We start from the raw sequence: 19,605 nt of genomic DNA, 5'->3' as shown, positions 1-19,605 counted from the left end.
CCAACGCTGACATATGCATACCGTTGGACTGTCCATTTCGTATGATCGAGATTTGGAACCAAGGGCAAGTCTCCGAAGCGTTGGGCACTTCGGAGATTTGCCTATAAGTGAATCTCAACGATATTGTGAGACGCGCTACTATATAAGCACAGAGTGACATCGAGTTTTATTGGTACATTTCGGCAGATACATCGGAATCTTGGGAGCAGGAAGTTGTGGAACCGTACACAGTGGGAGTAGGCGTGAGATACAAGCAGCTGTGGTAAGTCAAAAGTCCGGCGCAGAGATGTAATTGTGTACGAATGAGGCTGGTAATGTGTGCTTTTGCAACGGGTGTGCTGGCGTTGTGCTGGGAGTGACGATATTCAAGAAAATGGGGGGGAAACCTTGCTGGATTCATTGCCAAGGCCAGTTTCCTTCGGAGTCATGAGAAAGAGACTGAGGCGAGTACGCGAGAAACTTACTTTCGACAGTGAGTAAGTGGTGGGATGTGTTTGGCAACTGGTCCTCTGGCTGCGAAGATTCTAGCCATGCTACGCCCAGCCTGCCGTACTGCATACCACACTGAAAGTGTTCGGCCTAGAAAAGAATCCTATGAGGGTTGGCTAATTATGAAGCCGGAATCATGAACATACAGGAATAGATGAGTCGACATGGCCCTCCCATTGGTAGCTCCAAACACGACCCCTGAACTCGGTGCGCCCATGCACGACAAGGCGCCCATCGTCAAGAAGAAGGGAGACATCATTAGCGCTGACGCCAGGCATATCGATTTCTAGCAATGAAGTTGAAGTATCTTGGATGTCGTATTGCCGAACGCTGTTGGCGCGTATGTGAGACCCAAATCTGGAATAAAGCGTGTAACTTACCATGGAGTTTGCGTCAAGAGAGTGTTCCCGTCGTCGTCTGAGGCAAGCTGGTCTATCATTTCGTCGCCTGAGGCAAGCTGGTCTATCATTTCGTCGCCTGAGGCAAGCTGGTCTATCATTTCGTCGTCTGAGGCAAGCTGGTCTATCATTTCGTCGTCTGAGGCAAGTTGGTCTATCATTTCGTCGTCTGAGGCAAGTTGGTCTATCATTTCGTCATCGAGGGCAATGTTTGGAGTACCAGAGGACGACAAGGCAGCCGAAGGAGGTGCTAAGCCCTCGTCGCCCCGAGAAGATAAAGTTCGTTTGTATTGATGGCGAGAAGTGGGTGCCAGTAGTGAACGAAGCTCTCGGACCTCAGCTCTGGTGCGGGCACCAGAGCGACGCGTACGAGAGCGGGCGGCAGGTTCTGTGACCCGAGAGGAGCCGCGTTTCTCGTCCTTCAGCTTCAGGGCTGAAGCTGAAGATCTAGTGCGAAACGCCTTGCGACGAGTTCGAGTTTGGTTCCTGGGCTTTGTTACTTTATAGGTGCCGCGTTTGAGGAGGGCATTTCTGAAGTAGGTGGGAAACATCTGCGCCACATGAGCGGGGCAAATTATAGAGCATTTGTGACGTACATGGAGCTGTTCTGGTTTGAGATCCCACCTATCACTCCACTCCTTACGTAGCGTCGCATACCAGAGTTTGCGCTCGATTTCTTTGCCCATTGATTGCTCGAAGCCGTCGACCTTGGTTTTGAGCCATTCTTCTTGCTCATCATCGAAGAACTTCATAGCTTTGCGTGGAGACATATATAGTAGAAAGAAATGGCTAATCAATTGGGAATGAGGTCGAGATGCATGGCATATTGGACTTGCAATCGTAGTCTGTGACGGCCCAAAGTTCAAAGTCCGACTATTTAGCTTGCCAAATATAGATGCTATTAGGCGCAAGTTGCAATATTAATTGCGCTCCAAGTTTGAAAGTAAATATTTTATTCGGCTTATAGATAAATGACAAAGTAGATATCGATATCAAATCGGTATGCGCATCAAAGCACCACAGCAAATGAAACCAGAATTAGAGCACAAAAAATGGAGCAAAACGGTGACTAAAAGGCAAAGTTTGTCTCTTCATCTTCGTTCTGAACTTCGGGCCTGAAGTCAAAAAGCCTTTTAGGTGCGTGATTAATTAGAAATCAACTTTCAACGATATGCGTACTCACTTCAAGATACAATTATCCACCAAGGGGATGTCGGTTTCAACAGCGTTTTCTACAAGCGCCTTGCCGCCCCAGGGGGTGGTAGGATCGTCCGACAATGGACCCCGCGTCTTGACGACCAAAACCGATCCGGTCCAAGCGCGAAATCCATTAGCTTCGATGCTCATACGATTGACCATAAGGGAGTTGACTCCATAGGCGACGTCCCCAGGCTCAAAGAGAAAAGTGAACGACGTATTTTTCTTCGGGCGTGGTACGTGCTCTGCGTAGTCATCGGGATGCATGGAGGGACGAGTTCGTTCGTCCAAAGGGTCGATAGGCACGAGAGCGCCTATATCTGTCAGTGATGGGAAAGGACGGAAGACAAAATTGAAGCGGTTTCGGTGGATATTTGCATCGTTAGCAGGGCCGCTGAGATAGGGTGCTACGTCGATTTCATTGAGGCGCATGCCAAGGGCGTCGCTTCGGCGATATCGACTTGGTCGAAGGGGAACGAGCTGGATTTCCTTGGTGCAGATTCTGTAGAGAATCGCGTGCGGGTGATCCTTTGCATAGCGAATTCAGTAAGATAGCATAGCTAAGACAATGAATGAGACGGAATCATCTCACCTTCTGAGCATAATGCTTCTTCCAGACGTCACGAATACCTCGGTAAACATGCATATTTGCTCTTGCTGGGCGCATTATGAGAAGCCAAAGGAGGAACGCCATCGTGACAGCCACGGAGGCCCTAATGGCGTAAAAGGAGAGGCGTAGGATGTGCAGGATGTGCACCAGGATAGGTAGCAAGTCTGTCATGACGCTAGCTATAGATGTGGAGCTGGGGTGTGTGGTATACAATATCGCTGCCACCAGGCCTATAGATAGGATGCGCGCCAGGATAGGTAGCAAGTCTGTCATGACGCTAGCTATAGATGTAGAGCTGGGGGGTGTGGTATACGATATCGCTGCCACCAGGCCTATATATAGCAAAGACTGTGTACGTGACTAATGCATGCTGCACCATCATGCATGGACATATGCATTCCGATGGCCATGGCCATGGCCAGCTGCTATAGAGCTGATTATTAGCTGCATGCGCAGCTGCAGGCCTGGCGATGTACAAATTTTTCTTCCTTCGCGGTGTTAATCGGAAACATACACGAAGTCGAGAAATTACAATGCGTCCGGGCCCGTGGCCACGTCGGCTCCGCGACAGATCTACTCGATCCGTGACGATATCGATCGATCTAAACGTGCCAGATGCATGCATATGGGTGTCGTACGTACGGGGGACCCGCTGGCCATACATGTCTGGGTGAATTTCAGCATGGAAGAAAGCACCGCGCGCGGGGATAACTTACAATACATTAAGGAAGACAAGCATGGAAGGGAGATACACGGTGGGACTATCGAAAGGCGTAGGAATAGATATACGAGCTTAAGAGTGCATATACTTGATTAACGACGTATAGTGAACCGGAACTGGATTCATGATTCGCATTTATTCCTATAGCCGTAGCGTAATTAATCGAAGCGAGATAGCTCAATGGGAAGCGACTTACGAGAATCTGCTTCGGAGAGCGCGTATTTGAATCAATGGATGTAGCCACTGAGGCCATAAACCTGTAGATTCATTAGTGTTGGGGAAAGGGGTAGGGAAACGCGGTACATTCTGATGGCTTTGTTTACAATGACACTGGAAATCACAGGTGAAGCGAGGTATGGCACGATCTCGCCGAGACGGAACACGGCGAGCTCCCCTCTCCATGGAAGGTGTGGCGCAATTCGTAGCAATGCTTGGTTTACATCGCATGTCGTTTTGCTGTAGCCATAGATCCTGAAGCGATGACGATGGGAGCTTGCGAGGGAGACCGTGGCGTCATGTACACGGTAGGCAGCACCTCCGTGGCCTTGGAACACCTTCTTCACGTCGATTTCCGGAAGTTTATTGATGTCGACGTCGTTACCAGCACAGAGGGGGAAGTTACGCATGCGGCGTCTGTGGTCGTGCTGGGCAAACAAAAAGCCTTGCACTCCTCTCGCGTTCTAGAGGTAATCAGACGTTAGACAAAGGATAGCCGCATATTAGGTGGAAGGAGGACCCACCCTAACCCGCTGAGACTTGTGAGCGCGTGCGGCGGCGGAAGCCGCTCGAGAATTGGCCGATCTAGATGGCCCAAAGGGTAGGAGTTGAACGCTCGGGGACCTGTTGACGCTGGAGCGCTGCACGTCGAGTCTCATGTTGGCGAGGGGTAAGTTTATAATTGCTATTGGGATGAGACATAAACCTTCTATAGAAGGCTCTTATGTAGAAAATGCGTATGGCGCGTATACGTACGCATGCAATGTGCATGTATTTGATGCATATGGATGGATGCAATATCAACTCAGCTTGCTGCGTATACGTACATGGATAATTAGACACGATCGGGCGGTCGCGAGCTGAAATGTACGTATATCCACGAAAGTCGTTCGAATCGCATGCATATATATGTACAGATCGGCGAGTGGTGAATATCGATCAGCTTCGCAGCTCTCGCATGGTCAAGGGGGGAGCAGGGGGTAGCTTATATATATCAGGCCTCTTAGGCGTTGAACGCGCAAAGAGGCCTATATATTCATATGCATATAGATCTAGAGCTCTAGATATATACATGAGTTGCCTAGTAGTTGCAGTTGCAGTTCTAGATCTAGACGGAAGTTTGCAGTCCGACGTCCACGTGATTCGTCAACGTCGTGTATAGTACGCGCTGCTACACGCACGCCATCTTCATTGCGAAGAGCAACTGCGATCTATTGGCGACGCTACAGCAAGATACCGTACGTGTAAGTTCGAAGATACATGCACACAAATTCCACTGACTCTGCTCCTACAGGTACTTTTTATCTCGCGAGTCCGAAGTAAAGTGTTCAACGCTATACTCCGCCCGTCCCGAATTTGGCTGCAACTGCAGACTTCGTTTCACTGTATTTCGACGCAAGCTGCAAAACGATATAGCACGCATAGATACGACGACGTCGACGCGTCTTATCATGCAGCTACAACCAGACTCGAATTCAGACCTATCTGATTTGACCGAATCGGAAGGGGAAACCAACCTCAGCGTTTTCATTCAAGACACGGACTGCGTCGCGTTCAAAAATAAGCTGGGGAAAAATTACACGAAACTCACGTTATGCTACATCTGTCATTCGCTTGATAGTGATAGGACAACATGCTGTTTTCGCAGTAAGAGATTTAGATAATGCGAATTTCTCGGTTCACGAAAATACAATTCCTATAGATCTCCATCGAGTTCACGAGCTCCCCCAGTCCAAATTTGATTTTGACCTTCGGGGAGGCCGATTCACTCGCTTTAAATGCGAGGGTACCCTACGAGCGGAATATCCTGATTTTGTATATGAAAGAGATATATTTGAGACGGGTGTCACTGTTGACATTATACTGTTCCTGCAGGTGTGTACATATGCGTTCCGATGGCCCTGAGTTGAATGCCGGATTCCCACTCACGGTTTTTGAAGTCATATCTAGCTCCTGCTTTACTACCCATTGTTCGCAAGCAAGTCGAAATCGTCGATGCTCACGAAAAAAATATTATTCCGACGACAAGGTCACCGTACTGGAAGGACGAATGTGGTAACAACGATACGCTCACTTGGGTATCTACACTGCTTATGGTACATTATAGATGCTTGCAGCTGGACGTTAGATTTGGTATCTTGGATCTGCGAGTTATGCGGGCGACACTACTGCTTATCGTGTCAACCTTCACGTCAGAAGTGCTGCGACACGGAGAACGTACTTGTATCAGCAATCAGCCCCGTTGATATACACAGACTGGCGGCTGATCTTCAATCGGTCGCTACGCAGGGAATGCCTGTCCCTAGCCACGGCCTCAGCCCCTCGACCCCAGCTAGTTATCTGGAGGCCGTGGTTCTAGCCGCAAATGATCACCGACACATCCCAATCATTGAAGGGGAATGCGGACTCTCCGACTTCGACTATCTCTGGATTCGGGGCCTGCCCTTCGTGTGTAGGGACGGTGTTCGACCGGACGGAAAATGGTCTTCGGATTACTTAGCTGCATGTTTCGGTCCCGACAGCTGTACTCTGGTCGATTGTGAAGAGCCTTATGGCACACGCGAAGACATTGTAGATTCGTTCCTGCGATCGATGTCTACATCTGGGCCCAATGTGTGGAAGTTGAAGGTAACACATGTCCTGGGATACCACGGCAGTTATCCAACTCTGAGTCTTGACATCTTTAGGATTATCCCACCGACACGTCGTTCAAACTCAAAGCGCCCATACCCGCCTGAGCCTTTCAAAGGGCCCTTCCTGTACGCGAATACACCAGTGAATATGGTCGTTTGAATATCACGAATTTTTTCCCGGCAAACTATACTTGCATTCCCGACCTTGGTGTGTGAGTTTATACTTTTACATAGTTTCCCTTGTTGAGCTGTTATTGCAGGCCCCAAGCTATACGCGGCAATGACTAGCCGCCAGAATGGAAGCACCCGTCTACACATCGACATCTCTGACGCAGTTAATATCATGGTTGATGACGGCAAGGCGCTCTGGCATATCTTTTCCAGCGAACATTTGGAAATACTCAAGGAGTTCATTATTTCCGAATTGCGGGATGAAAAACAACAGAGCTTTTCCCGGATCGATTCTATCAGCTCCTATCACGTATATCTTACCGACGAACATCTCGAAACACTCAAAGCTCGTTATAATGTACGGCCATTCACATTTGAGCAGCATCATCGTGATGTTGTATTCATCCCAGCTGGCTGTGCTCATCAGGTTCGTGCAGCTAGCTGTCTGTTTCCTCCTCGCCCCATTATACTGATTTCCTCAAGGTCTCTAATATTACACCATGTGCCAAAATTGCCATGGACTTCTTGGCTCCTCAGAGTCTTCAACGATGCATCAAAGTTGATCGAAACCTTCGCACCTGCCGCCAGACAAACAAGGATACACTCGAGTTATCACTACTTCTGTTCCACTGCTGGATGGCACTATCAGTCTTCAAGATGCAGCTGAACCAAGCTGGGGAAACTGATATAACAGACAGTGCTCTTTCAAATCCAGCAAATAGGTATGTCTTCAATTACATTGGTATTGCCAGAATACTGATATGATGTTAGTGCACCCAACCCACACTCTGACTTCAGAAGTGCAGTCCTTAATGTTCTCAGTGAAGTGCAGCCCCCTGTGGTCACACCTGCTCCTTATGTTGGGACTTTGCCTTTGTCTGCCAATTTGTACTCACAACCTCATATCATTCCGTATCCTTATACTGTTCATCCCCATACATATGCACCTTCATCATCAGGGTTTCAACCTACTCCTGCTGCTTCTGTGGGCTCCTTTGCTTCTGTCTTTTCTGTAACACCCCATGCTGGCAGTGCTGTGCGTACTGTTCGAAAAACTCGAACATGTAAGAATTGCTCTCGCCCATATCCAGATTGTCGGGGTTCACAGCGTCGGAAGGATTGTGAATTTTATGAACACACAAACTAGATGACAATTAACTTACTTTTGTGTTCTGCCTTTGGGTGTCTTCTGTGAAAACTAGATTTTGTTGAAACTGTAGTCTATCCAACTCGTCATGGCAATGTGAATGTGTGAATTTGTAGCTGCCAAACACTTTCTTGCTTGGGCTGGTTGAAATGCGAAGGAGACACCCAAAAGTGAGAGGATAGATGCAATTTATCCACAGTCCGTCTGTGAGAGCATGTGAACCTCCTATTCCCCTATCTCTCCCTTTGAGCTTCACACCTTTGTCTGCGCGTGCACGTATATATACAGTCACTACCCATGTACACTTCTCATCTTCTTATGTTCACGCTCAATAGCACATTGAGCTTGTTCATTTCTTTTCCAGAATGCCTCCACGGAAAGCCCGCACCTCTGCTTGCCCATGCGATGCCAACGGCCGCTTTCTATCATCGTCCTACATAGCCACTTCATCAGTCGCTTCTGCCACTCTGCATCCCTCACCCCCAAACTCACCAACAGTCCCACCCACTTGGCCTTTGTCCCCAGTACTGGACATGGCAGGTGACACAGGCAACCAGGAGCCCAATCCCTTGGAGATGCGGGTCATAGGATTGGAATCGAGTGTGAACGAGATCCTTGATCTCCTTCGCAAAGCAGTGAGTAACCCTCCTCCCCCCCTCCTCCCCCTGTCCCTCCTGTCCCAGCGGTTCCAGCTGCCCTGGTCGCGCCACTCGTTCAAGGGCCCCCCCCTTTGATCCCTTATGTGCCTCCTCCTACAGCCAACACCTCTATCGGTATGTTATCAATTCCTGACTTCTTTCCTGATGTCGATGCTGCAATCGTGGTATCTATTGGCAAGCACGAGTTCAAGCCGCAGCAGCTTGGCAAACTCATTCCCAGCGTCACTGCGAAGGCAACCACCACAATGTATGCTCTTGAGGACAGCACATTACGTGCAATGGACATGGCCCCCATCAAGGACCTCCCAGACTTCTCCACCTTCATGTGCACCTTGGGCGTGTATTTTCAAATCCTTTACTGCTACACCGGGACGCCTGGCAGCATCCAAGCAGTGACCGATGTTGCCATCTCCACCCAGGCATACACCAACCTCCTCCACGAATATTCTCATTACTTCAGCTACCCTGCCATCCTCACCTACCACATCACTCACCACTCCTGTGGCATCAGGGAGATGATCAGGGGTGATTACTCCTTATGAGATGACGAGGATCAAGTGCTTGTCAGCCAGCTCCACCGATTGAGCATATACCAAGAAGTAAAGCCAGCCTCTCCGTTGTCTCAGAAGTCCTGCCCATCCTCATCCACTACCACTACTCGCGATGTCTCCAATCAAATCTGCAATCACTTCAACAACGGTTGGTGCTCGACAACGCCCTGCAAGACGGGACACATTCATAAATGCACCACTTGTGGTTCTACAGAGCACGCTAAGACAGCTTGCACCCAGGTCACCCCCAGCTCTTGAAGCCTCGGCAGGACGAGGGTCACACACCCTGAATCCTCCTCTCGTCCTCGCCCGCAGGATGAGCAACGTGATTCTGTCCCCTCCCCAACAATTTCTACTTTGCATACACCACCCCTAATTCCCAACCCCCTGTCCCTTTTTGCCCCTGGGCCCATACCTTCTGCTTGTCCTAACACAGACCCCTGTTGCAATCGCGCATCCCTCCGCTTATCCGATAACATTCCTATTAAATTGACTCTAGTTGCTTCACAATGGGCATTTTATTTAGCAGAGTACCCCGATACTTGCGAGTTTGTACAGGTGTTGCTACATATAATAAATTATGGTGCCGCTATCGGATTTGCTGGTGACGATAAACCTCAGATGTGTCGAAACCTCAAAACGGCCACAGATCACTCCGACATCATTGACAAGGACATGAGCGTCCTTCACGCCAATGCCAGGATTTATGGTCCCCTATGCTCACCTCCTCATCCCGCCTTCCGCGCGTCTCCCTTGGGGACCGTTACAAGGAAACAATACTCAAACAAATCTTGGGTAATCAACCACCTATCCTGGCCGCCTGGTGGCTCTGTCAACAATGGAATTCCTGACAGTTGTTAAGAGCCACACTCACGGGGGCTCGGGAATACGTGGACCCGTGGGTGTGCGGTTCCACATAGAAGCGCGGGGGGAAATGAGGGGAGCGAGGACATACGGGCTTGGCTTCAGCTACTGGCTGCGCCTCCCATACTCTTGCGTGCCCTGTATTTCCAAAGAGAGTCCTACGTGGGTACCGAGGGTACGAGCAGAGGCGAGGGGATGCAACGGAGGGACCTCAATAGAGAGGCGAGGATGCGAGTGCGGAAAAGGAACTAATATTCGAACTAAGGTAACTGTATGTACGGTACAGGAAATATATACTGGGAAACATGCGGCGTCCACACGTTCACAAAACAGCAATGAGTCCGGTAGGAATAAGTATAGCATGCTCGAATATGTACAAGTCCAAAACCTGTGACAAGTCTGTGTAGCCGCGTATATGCACGGCCCGAGTCCGTAGCCGGAAATGCCTGTCAGTAGCCCCTAAGGGGCCTCCTGGATGCACCTATAACAACAGTGAAGGACACATTGTCTATGACACAGTATCTCAGGCTATTGCTGCTATTCAACGTCTTGGGCGACACTCGCTACTAGCCAAGCTGGATCTGAAAGACGCCTTTTGCCACATTCCTCTACGGGTTGCCAACTATCATCTCATCGGTTGCTTCTGGGATGGCACCTTCTACGAGTACATGGTACTAATATTCGGACTCAAGTCTGCTCCATACATATTTAACCTCTTTGCGGAAGCACTCCACTGGATAATACAACACCACATCCCAGCGGAACTCGAACATTACCTCAACGATTTCCTCCCTATATTTGCCCCTGACACTCCTCTGACGCTCGCCAATGACGCAGTCACTTGGATTCAAGCTCTGGGCAATTTGTTAGGTCTCACCTTCCAGCCAGCGAAAACAGTATGGCCCACGACTCGTCTTGAATTCCTCGGCATTGAGCTCAACACCATTGCAATGGAAGCTTGCTTGCCCAACAATAAGCTTGTCTACCTTAAAGACTTCCTTGCAACTTGGTCCACCAAGTCCTCCTGCAACCTGCACGAACTCCAGGAACTTACTGGGTTCCTGCACTTCGCATCACAAGTCATTCCCTACTCATGAGCATTCATACGTCACCTCATCAAATTCTCAACCACATTCTCCACCCCTCACTCCCAACGCCATATCCCATGCTACGCTCGCAGCGACGTGCGATGGTGGTCCACCTACGCAGCCTCCTGGAACGGCGTCACACTCATTGACCCACCCCATATTCGCCATCACATATTCATGGACGCCAGTGGTACTAAGGGGCTAGGGGGCACCTACAACACGCACTGGTTCAGCTCGCGAGTCCCTAGACAATTCAGGGGCTCCAAACGGGACATCCAATTCAAGGAGCTCTACGCCATGCTACAGGCCATTCTTCGCTGGGGACATCTCTGGAAACACTCACACATTCAATTCCACATTGACAACCAGGCCATCATCGCCGCTCTATCTAACCATACCAATTGGTCCCCTCACCTCGTCAAGCTGCTGCACTTGATACTCATGCTTGCCACTGCCCTACAATTTTCTTTTTCTTCCTCTTGGCTCTCCTCTGCTGATAATGCAATCACTGACACTGCCTCTTGTTTTCAATATGCTCGCCTATTCACACTCGCACCCAATCTCGACAAGAAGCCATACTCAGTCAACCCCCAGACTCTTGGTATCAAACACTCCCTCAGCACTCAAGAATCATTGCTTTTTATTTCTGGTACGGTCTTGCATCCAGCACCAGGTCCACCTACAGCACTGGCCAGAACTCCTTCATCAACTTCATTCACGACCCTATGTGCCGAGCTCAAGCTAATAGAAGGTTTGGAAAGAGCTAGACTCTTAAGTACTAGTTGGCCATAGAGCTAGGCACCACAGGGGTACAGGGTATTAGAGGCATGTGGCAATTGCAATCCCTAAGAGTTTTTCATGTGTGGATCTAAAGCTTTGATTGGATACATGTGCTATCTGATTGAAGATTATCTTCTTAGTTTGTTGATTATCTCTGAGGCTTTGCCATTGTAGCTAATCACAGATGAATGCATGTGCTCTTCTTATTTTCTTATCTTGAGTCTCATGGGTATTAATAGAAGCAGTACTAAGTGGGTTAAAACTAATTTCACTCTCTCCTTTCCCCTTCCCCTCTCTTTAAGAGCTCTTAGCCATCAATGACTGCTCACTATCAACCTATAGTTTAGGGGGTACCAAGCAGAAGTTGATATTCATGAATCAATTTCTTCTTAAAGCAGATTGTGCTAGGCCTGGTGGATAAAATGATTATATAGTCGTGGTTCACCTTTGAGTTGAACTCAAAGGTGAACCATGACTATATGGTTTTCATCTTGAAGTTCAACTCAAAGGTGAATCAGAGCCAGAAGTTCAAGGGCCAACATCTTCCCCACAGTCCATTCATAATCATATCCAAATAAACAATCATCATCAAATATAAACTAGCCACCATTGAGCTTGTCAATAGGCCAAATGAAGAATTCCATAGGAGAGACTACTAGAGCAAAACCAAATGGCAGCTCACACAGGTTTGAAGCCAATAGAAGGGGCTTGATGTCACGGTGCAGGATGCCGTGATCATGAAGAAGTGCTAGCCGATCAATCTATGATGTATGTGATCTGAACGATGATCAAGGAGAAGTAATGCTGAGACTCACCAGTTGCATCCCAAGGCAGCAGACACTATGAAGGTTGGGGAGACAGGCTCATACCCCTTTCCAACAATGAGCTCCTGGACTCAGTGTCACCACCACTGGAAGGATCTTGAATAGTACTACTTTGGTGGCATGTCCTCCAAGAACCTTAGTAGGCATCACCACCACCAGGAGCATCTTGAGTAAGACTCCTTTGGTGGCATGCCCTCCAAGAACCAGAGCATCTTGAGTAAGGCTGCTTTGGTGGCATGTCCTCCAAGAACCGGAGCATATTAAATAGGGTTGCTTTGGTGGCATGCCCTCCAAGAACCTTAGTTGATGTCACTGATGGGCTGGTTATGGACCACAGACTACACTCTTATATTGCTTGTTTGGGTTAACATGTGATTCAGTGTGATTCAGGCCCAAATTGTCCCTGAATCTTGTCCTGAATTGAGCTTAAATCGTCAACTCTCACTGTCACTAATGCCTACAGTGGGGGTGGGGCATTATGAGATAGGGTACATTGTAGTGGCTTGTTAGATTTGAACAATCTAGGCGGTACAGGGGGGTTAAGGGGGTACGTGACTATGTAGATAGTTTCTGCCATGCCATGTATCATTTTCCTTATGTGTTTGCTGAAGTCCCAGTAAAACGCAATGCATGTACTGTAGGTGCAAAGGGGAATTCGCAGCATGTGTGAGTGAGGACAGGGAATGGTGTGTTCCCACCAAAAGCGAAGTAGGAATGAACGCAATCCAAATGCCACGTGACAAATGGAACGGAGGATGAGAATGCAGGAGGTGCCACGTGCGCACTGCTGGACTCTTCACAATGTGACTGAGGGGAAGGGGAAACTATACTTCTTCTTGTTCTGTAGGTAGATATGTAGCACTATATATACTTGTAGTATATGTGAATAACCATGCAATATGTGCATGTGTGATCAAGTAATATAGTACCTATCAAATGATGTGGCCGAAGCTGATACAGACCAAAACAAGAAGTAAACGAAATGCTGATATATGTACGATTAGGGCTGCCAGCTGTGACCGTAGATATGGTTTATATGTAGCCGTCTTACGGACTCCGTACTGTACCGTTGAGGTTGAATGTACTGTTTGCTATGGATGTAATGCGTGAGGAATCTTTGCCGTATACGGGTTAGGGACTTATGCTGTATACGGCGAGCACGGGTCAAGGCGTGTGAAAGTAAATGATGGATGCATGACAGAGCTGCGCGGGCTTGAACTCAATGTCGTCGGTACTCTGAATAGCATCGAACTCAAAAACTCCGCGACGCGACCTCGACATGCTCCTAGGGCATCATACCCATGCAGCCCCTGTTGTTCAGGCTCCATGAAGTGTTATCATTGTGTGAGCACGCAGTGATTGCCCGGGAACTCATGGATAGACGAGACATGTGTTGTGGAACTGTTTGAAAGCTGGTGGACCAGAGAACACGGTACGCTAGCTCGAGGCTTACTTTAACCAACACTACAAGAAGACCATTTTGATCCCCTTGTCAGCAGCAAACTCTGCTCAGTCGGTCACCTCCGAGGGTTCCGAATCATCTGAAGTTCGAGTTGACTTCATGGCATGCTATCAACGCAAGGAACGTACATCCATAAATGAATTGGCCGAGTACTGGAAACTCCCACAAGAAGATCCATATCTCTTTGGCATGCGAGTCTCAAACCTCAAACCATCGAGACACTGATGTTACTCAAGCAGCACCTTCGTCTTGCTCGCCGCAAGGTTTCCAATTAAGTAGATATGTACAGTACGTACAGTGCTACATGATGCGAGAGAAATAGAAATGTTTTTTACCGTAATTACAGTCGTATCACCGTACAATGTCTGTACCGTACCGTCTTGGTAATCTGCGTCAAGCGTATATGGACGGCTGAATCCTATAAGTGCCCGTACTTAGGGCGTAATCATACGGCCATGACCGTATATGGTACGGGTAACAGCCCTATCAGTACGATAATTCATGTATCCGAATCCGAACACGGTGCAATACCTACACTACTTGATTACTCTGCTATCGCGTGATCACTACTAGCTTATTTTAACATGGCTCTGCTGATATTGTAATGTGGACTGGGGGGTTAACAAGCAGACCCCATTATAAGGTGATTTTCCAACACTGGTGTATTTGTATTTATTTGTGAAAACCCATGATCAATATACAACTAGGGGAGCTCAAAGTTGGCACATAAGAATCCGCGTACGCATATGCGCGCATACGGCTGAGGTGCCGTCGATTATGTAATGGTATTTGAGTGTCACATATCCGAGTAGCGCCCACGTAGCGCTGAACGCAGCATATCACTGTTGAAATAAGCTGGTGAGGTTGCGCGAGTTCCGAGTGACTAAGTAGATATATTGTGTTTGGCTGGGACTCCAGCAAACGCATAAAGAAAATAATACATGCGCGCGACACGATATTACAGTAGTCACGTGCATCCCCTATACCCCTGTACCGCCAAGATTGCTGAAATCCAACAATCACTTCCATTGATCTACACTGATCTACTGCAATCATGCCCCACGCAAGGATCCACGACAAACTCAGGCATGCATATCTCACTCATATGAAGAGACGCGACGGGAAAAGAAGAGATGCGACAACGCGTTTACGATGTGACGAAAGTGTGACATTTGATTACATAATTGACGGCACCTCGGCCGTATGCGCGCATATGCGTACGCGGATTCTTATGCGCCAACTTTGAGCGGGACCTACTCCTTCTCCACCATGGCCAATCTGTCACGGTTTCGCGTGTTTCAACGCGCGACACTGGCTAATCTAGATATGTCAACGTACGCCTTGTGTACGCCGGCCCTCGGTGTAGCTCTAACATAGTTCCGTGAGCGGTTTCCGTTGCTTACTGTCACTAACAGTCACCAATGGTTGCTTCCTACTTCACACTCAAGACGAACCCAGAGCTCTTTCACTTATTACATAGATTGCTTGCCTTCAAGTTGCTGGCGCTTTGGACATACACTGATTCTATACAATTACCATTAACTTGAATACAGGCTATATCAATGTATGTCATCATCTATGCATCCGGCTGAGGCTGTCCGCGTCGCCCCCCATTTCGTCGTGCCAGCTAGACGAACCTAGGCACATGTCTTATGCTAAGCGAGCTACTCCAGCCAGCTACACTCACCTAGCCCAAGCTTAAGGTACGCGGATGCTCACGACCATCGTGCAGCTTGACAATCCTAAGGTTCATCTACAGACCTAGAATCACCTCCGGCCTTGTACGCCCACCTAAGCTCGCTTAGGGTACGCAACCGCGGAACGCAGTGAGTGGTATCGTCGGCAAATACATGTCGCTCTATGTATCAAGAGCCAGGTTAACGTTGTTGCAAGCTAGTACTATGTCTCCCGTGCACGATACCTCGCGATCGAGGCAGACGCCGCCGCCACAATATATATATAATTGCATCGATGCGTGTTTGCGGCCTGGAGACAGCTGCAGACGGACGTTTCACGCGTATACGGCCGCTTGAATACTAGTACTAGTACTAGTACTTGCATGTCTTTGCAAGGCGCATCGATAGATCATGTACAGAGCTAGCTATAGGGATTGTCTAGCGGCGCTGCAAAATTCCTTGCTTGTATTTGGTCTGGTGATTACATTTTCAGTAAGAGCACCTCGTCGCTCGACCGCAGATCAGCGTGTATATATGTTTCACTACCCGTTGAAGTCACGCCCTTAAGCTCATTGCAAACTCATGCTCTTAGGATTGATGCTTACTCGGGGAATATACTGCCGTGGCCGGATAATGTACGTATGAGACCTTGCGCCCGCAATATATATGAACTGGGCACCGTCGATCGCGAACGAATTCTCATGCCAGACTCTACATGAGTCTGACTCGGGGAATGGTCCAACCAATCATGCACCACATATGACCGTCTTGATGGTTAGGTGCAATATTAATGTCTAGATTTATTAATACGCATGAGCTCCTGAGATGTCCACCCAAAACACCTCAATTTCGGTCATATTCAAGTAGAGATCGTCAGATGATTGACGTACTAATATGCAGCCATCCATGGCCGTGTACCCGTGCTTAGCTGCAATATTAATGTCTATTGAGACGCATGAGCTCCTGAGATGTCCACCCAAAACACTTTTCGGCTGTATTCACATACGTAGAGATTGTACATTATTGTCGCATTGCAGTCAACAGTACTGCATATGCATATGTGACCATATATGCATGTACCCGGAATATCGAACAAAGGGCGTGAACGTGGCACGCGCTGAGGTTACGTACCCGAAATATCGAACAAAGGGCACAAACGTGGCACGCACCGAGGTTACCCCGAGAAATTGAGGTTACGCAGATTGTCTCGTATCTCATCACGTAGGAATTATGATATGGGTTGCTACACAGTATATGCGCATATATATATGATGAGGGTTCGAGGAAGTAAGCTAAAAGCCATCTTGTGAGAGCAATCTAGTGTGGGTCCGAAACATGGCGACATGGCCAATGATGTATTGTGGGTCCAGGGAACATGAACTGACTGTAGCTGACGTCAATCACAACGTCAATCACAACTTATACGGACATCGAAAATATATAGATAAATAGGTATATTTTTTGAAGTTTATGATTTACGCCAGTTCGAACTGAGAATACTGATATGAGACTATGATCAAGAAAATCGATGGACAAAAAACCCTATCATATTAATCGACAGGACACTAGAACTGAGTTTCAGCGAGCCAACCTATGTATGCATTCTTGTTGGTTACCAATGACTAGATGAGAATCGCAGCAACTCACCTGAACAGCCTATTGTCGTGCTGAAATTCGTAACGTTGATTAGTGGCGCGAACGGTGAAATCGGCCTGGGTTTGTTGCTCAAGCCACGCTGGATCGTAGGCATTGACGGGGAGGTCTTTGACGGCCCTCGCGGTACGATCGACAGTACGCGTACGTGAGGTGCGTAACCGAAGTCGAGGATACTGGCCGCGGAGATCGTCGCTGTTACGGCGGGAAAACAAGTGGATTGAGTCGAAGGGTTCCAGCCATTCACCCACTTCGCGCGCTCTCCAGCCAGGGGCAACCACCCGAAATATTGGGCGCGTCGGGTTAGCTGGGTCTTCTCCTCCACGGCCATCCTCCACATCGGATTCGTCGCTAGACATGCCATCGGGTCCCAAACGCTGCATGATGTCTACATGACGCTGTAGGAGGGGGTGTTGTTGGGCTGCTTCCAGCCGTAAATGAAACAACTGAACTCATATAGTAATTACTCAGGGGGTAGTCTGCAAGGCTAAACTGACATACCGCTCTCTTGCGAGTTTTTCGTCGTGCCAAGGACTGAGCGCGACCTTGCTCGGCGGCGTTCAATTGTGATTTCTTGTAATTTTGCTTCAAGGACTTGATCCAAGTGAAAAATGCGTCCGTAGTCGCGGTGTGGTCTAGGTCCGCCTGGGCCCAGCGACGGAATGCTACTGCAAATACTCGCGCTGCAGATTGATTCCATGGGCTTCTTGGCGTCCCAAGGAGATCATATCGGAAATTGTCTTCGTCGCAACAAGGAGGGACATTGATACCCTTACGGGCGTTCCACATATTGGCATAGTTTTGGGCTTCTTCTGCGCCCACTGATGGTTGTAGCAAGTTATCCTCCCCGACAAGCAGGGTGAAGAACTTTCTAACTTGAGACTACAAATATAGGCTGTTGTCAAAACGAAAGAAAATGGGTGGGGCATTTAACGCACTGCAAGAAGGGTTACGTCTGGACTCCTTCGCTTCGCGTTGCCTGTAATCTTTGGTTGGCTGCGCTTGCTTCGACCAGCCGCGGGGGGTGTTGGTGTCTCTTCTGCAACACGACGTCCTAGAACCTGTTGGATGAGGTCTGCCGTTCTTTCAAACCCGATACCAATTTGTTGCACAAGAATTTGACGATCTGCCCGCATCTCGTCGACCAACCCTTGGATGAGACCATATAACTCGGCATGAGGACCCGCCCCCTGGTCCTGCTGAGGGGGACCACCCCGTGGGCGATCGCGATCTTCTTCATCCCTCCATCGATCTTGCGGAAGTTCTTCTCCATCCATCTGTCCGCCCTGCGCTCGTCCTTCGCCACCCCTCTGTCCATCCTGTCCTTCATCACCCCTCTGGTCATCATGTGCTCCTCTTTCGTTGTCCCTGTGTCCGTCCTGCGCTCGTTCTTCGCCAACCCTCTGTTCATTCTGTGCTCGCCCTTCACCATGTCCCCTCTGGCCATCCGCTGCTCTTTCATCGTCCCTCTGTCCGCCTTGCATTTCACCACCCCTCTGGCCATCCTGTACTTGTCCTTCTTCGCCCATCTGGACATCCTGTGCTCGCCCTTCTTCATCCCTCTGCAAATTCCCTTCAGGTCCAGGATATCCGTCATCTTGAGAGCTGATTTCGATATCTTGATCACGCAGTGATTCCACCACCATAGCGTCGCGATTTGATTCCATGTTCATCTGGAATGAGCTATACCATTCATTCGCGGCACCCGGTACCGAGTGATCATTCGCCTGTAACCCTGGGAGTGGTATGTCTATCTCGTCCAGCAAGTCGTCGAGGGCCCCGGGCGTCATTTCAGCGACTCGCGCTTGGTGCTTGGGACTCATCGCGTATGTTGTTAAAGAGTGAGCCGCAGTGAACGAAGTGGTCAGAATTCGGTTAATGAGTCTAAGGGTATTCGAGGCGGCGCCAGCTAGGCATACTTCAATCAATATGAATTATACTCATCATTGAACCACATCCACTTACAACCTCTGTTGCGGTCACTAGCAACGCCTAAAGAACCCGCAACCTCTGAAAGAAAGAGTTAACCAGGGAGGGCGAATAAATAGAGGATATGTACCTGGACTGATTATCGAGTCGTAGGCATCAGCAGCAGGCGAATGGCTGTTAGAGGCGGCTTGGGTCTGGCCGGCGAGACTTCTTTGAGAATTCCTCCGCATGTCAGAATCGCCAGAAGTGGATGGTGATCGTGAATTGGGACTGAGGAAGACAGGGTCCGTCTCATGTGATGTGGTTGGCGAATGGATTCTTTGTTGATTGGCGTCGTCTGTCTGTGGAGGAGGCTCCCCGCCGGTTGGGTGGCTCACCAGACTTCCTTGGGAAGCCATGATAAGAGGGGCCTCTGAACGGCCGCCAGAAGAAGTGCCGGCTGCTTGTTTACTGAGAAAGATAGCAGGACTCGGATCACCGCGTGTCCTCAAGAAAGTTCTTCTTTGTCGATTTGCAAGGGCTAAAAGACCGGGGTCT

The 19,605-nt window shown here is 48.8% G+C and overlaps 5 protein-coding genes across 5 annotated transcripts; 1 reads left to right on the top strand and 4 right to left on the bottom strand.

Moving 5' to 3' along the window:
• Positions 1–396: 396 nt before the first annotated feature.
• On the bottom strand, positions 397–1,657 carry PC9H_006186 (uncharacterized protein; the record flags this gene model as incomplete). Its single annotated transcript, XM_036775737.1, has 5 exons — positions 397–416; positions 465–579; positions 636–819; positions 870–1,438; positions 1,484–1,657. The coding sequence occupies 5 exons, from the start codon at positions 1,655–1,657 to the stop codon at positions 397–399; spliced, it is 1,062 nt and encodes a 353-aa protein (XP_036631756.1).
• Positions 1,658–1,956: 299 nt separating this feature from the next.
• Positions 1,957–2,751, bottom strand: PC9H_006185 (uncharacterized protein; the record flags this gene model as incomplete). Its single annotated transcript, XM_036775736.1, has 3 exons — positions 1,957–2,017; positions 2,071–2,612; positions 2,677–2,751. 3 exons carry the CDS (start codon positions 2,749–2,751, stop codon positions 1,957–1,959), a joined length of 678 nt encoding a protein of 225 aa, XP_036631755.1.
• A 799-nt stretch (positions 2,752–3,550) lies between these two features.
• Positions 3,551–4,290, bottom strand: PC9H_006184 (uncharacterized protein; the record flags this gene model as incomplete). The annotated part of the gene is made up of 4 exons (XM_036775735.1): positions 3,551–3,556; positions 3,612–3,672; positions 3,719–4,095; positions 4,156–4,290. 4 exons carry the CDS (start codon positions 4,288–4,290, stop codon positions 3,551–3,553), a joined length of 579 nt encoding a protein of 192 aa, XP_036631754.1.
• Positions 4,291–8,115: 3,825 nt separating this feature from the next.
• Positions 8,116–8,783, top strand: PC9H_006183 (uncharacterized protein; the record flags this gene model as incomplete). The annotated part of the gene is made up of 2 exons (XM_036775734.1): positions 8,116–8,221; positions 8,275–8,783. The coding sequence occupies 2 exons, from the start codon at positions 8,116–8,118 to the stop codon at positions 8,781–8,783; spliced, it is 615 nt and encodes a 204-aa protein (XP_036631753.1).
• An 8,346-nt stretch (positions 8,784–17,129) lies between these two features.
• Positions 17,130–19,466, bottom strand: PC9H_006182 (uncharacterized protein; the record flags this gene model as incomplete). The annotated part of the gene is made up of 5 exons (XM_036775733.1): positions 17,130–17,585; positions 17,641–18,021; positions 18,078–19,048; positions 19,105–19,149; positions 19,199–19,466. 5 exons carry the CDS (start codon positions 19,464–19,466, stop codon positions 17,130–17,132), a joined length of 2,121 nt encoding a protein of 706 aa, XP_036631752.1.
• Between the last annotated feature and the right edge of the window lie 139 nt (positions 19,467–19,605).

The sequence above is a fragment of the Pleurotus ostreatus genome, assembly GCF_014466165.1.
Source record: "Pleurotus ostreatus strain PC9 chromosome Unknown scaffold_4, whole genome shotgun sequence".
NCBI classification, from domain to species: Eukaryota; Fungi; Basidiomycota; class Agaricomycetes; order Agaricales; family Pleurotaceae; genus Pleurotus; species Pleurotus ostreatus.
Note: the sequence above shows the minus strand (reverse complement) of the source record. Positions and strands in the feature narration are given on the sequence as shown.